Below are 1,177 nucleotides of genomic sequence, written 5' to 3'. Positions count from 1 at the left end.
AGCCTTCCCAAGGTGAGCTTCATGACCAGCCGCATGAAATCGCTGAAATATCTGGACATGAGCAACAACTTGCTGCATCACGACGGAGCCGACGTGCAGTGCCAGTGGGCTGAGTCTCTGACAGAGCTGGTCCTGTCCTCAAATCAGTTGGCAGATGCTGTGTTTGGGTGCTTGCCAGCCAACATCCAAAAACTGGACCTACAAAACAACCAGATCAGCAGTGTGCCCAGAGGGGTGGCTGAGCTGAAGTCCTTGAGGGAGCTGAACCTGGCGTTGAACAGGCTGTCTGACCTGCCGGGGTGCGGCGGCTTTCCGTCCCTGCAGCTCCTGAACACGGAGATGAATTTGATCCTCACCCCATCCGCCGACTTCTTCCAGAGCTGCCCGAGGGTCAGGGAGCTCCAAGCCGGGCACAACCCGTTCAAGTGTTCCTGTGAGCTGCAGGACTTTATCCGGCTGGAGAGGCAGTCTGGGGGGAAGCTGGCTGGCTGGCCAGCGGCCTACGCGTGCGAGTACCCGGAAAGCTTGCGAGGGACGGAGCTGAAGGACTTCCACGTGAGTGAACTGGCTTGCAGCACAGTGCTCCTGCTTGTGACGGCTCTGCTGCTGACGCTGGTGCTGGTGGCCGTGGTGGCCTTTCTGTGCATCTACCTGGACGTGCCGTGGTACGTGCGGATGACGTGGCAGTGGACGCAGACGAAGCGAAGAGCTTGGCACGACCAGCCCGAAGAGCAGGAGAACGTTCTGCAGTTTCACGCCTTCGTTTCCTACAGCGAGCGCGACGCGCCGTGGGTGAAGAACGAGCTGATCCCCAACCTGGAGAAGGGGGAGGGCTGTGTCCAGCTGTGCCAGCACGAGAGAAACTTTATCCCCGGCAAGAGCATTGTGGAGAACATCATTGACTGCATTGAGAAGAGCTACAAGTCCATCTTTGTGTTGTCTCCCAACTTCGTGCAGAGCGAGTGGTGTCACTATGAGCTGTACTTTGCCCATCACAAGTTGTTCAGTGAGAATTCCAACAACTTAATCCTGATTTTACTGGAGCCGATCCCTCCGTACGTTATCCCTGCCAGGTACCACAAGCTGAAGGCTCTGATGGCAAAGCGCACCTACCTGGAGTGGCCGAAGGAGAGGGGCAAGCGTGCCCTTTTCTGGGCTAACCTGAGGGCAGCTATTA

The 1,177-nt window shown here is 57.3% G+C and overlaps 1 protein-coding gene across 1 annotated transcript; it reads left to right on the top strand.

Moving 5' to 3' along the window:
• Positions 1-6: 6 nt before the first annotated feature.
• On the top strand, positions 7-1,173 carry LOC103810403 (toll-like receptor 6; the record flags this gene model as incomplete). Its single annotated transcript, XM_009083298.1, has 1 exon — positions 7-1,173. A coding segment is annotated over exon 1 (1,152 nt), but the record flags the coding sequence as incomplete, so codon positions are not given.
• Between the last annotated feature and the right edge of the window lie 4 nt (positions 1,174-1,177).

Source organism: Acanthisitta chloris, unplaced genomic scaffold, assembly GCF_000695815.1.
Source record: "Acanthisitta chloris isolate BGI_N310 unplaced genomic scaffold, ASM69581v1 C16529126, whole genome shotgun sequence".
Lineage (NCBI taxonomy): Eukaryota > Metazoa > Chordata > Aves > Passeriformes > Acanthisittidae > Acanthisitta > Acanthisitta chloris.
Note: the sequence above shows the minus strand (reverse complement) of the source record. Positions and strands in the feature narration are given on the sequence as shown.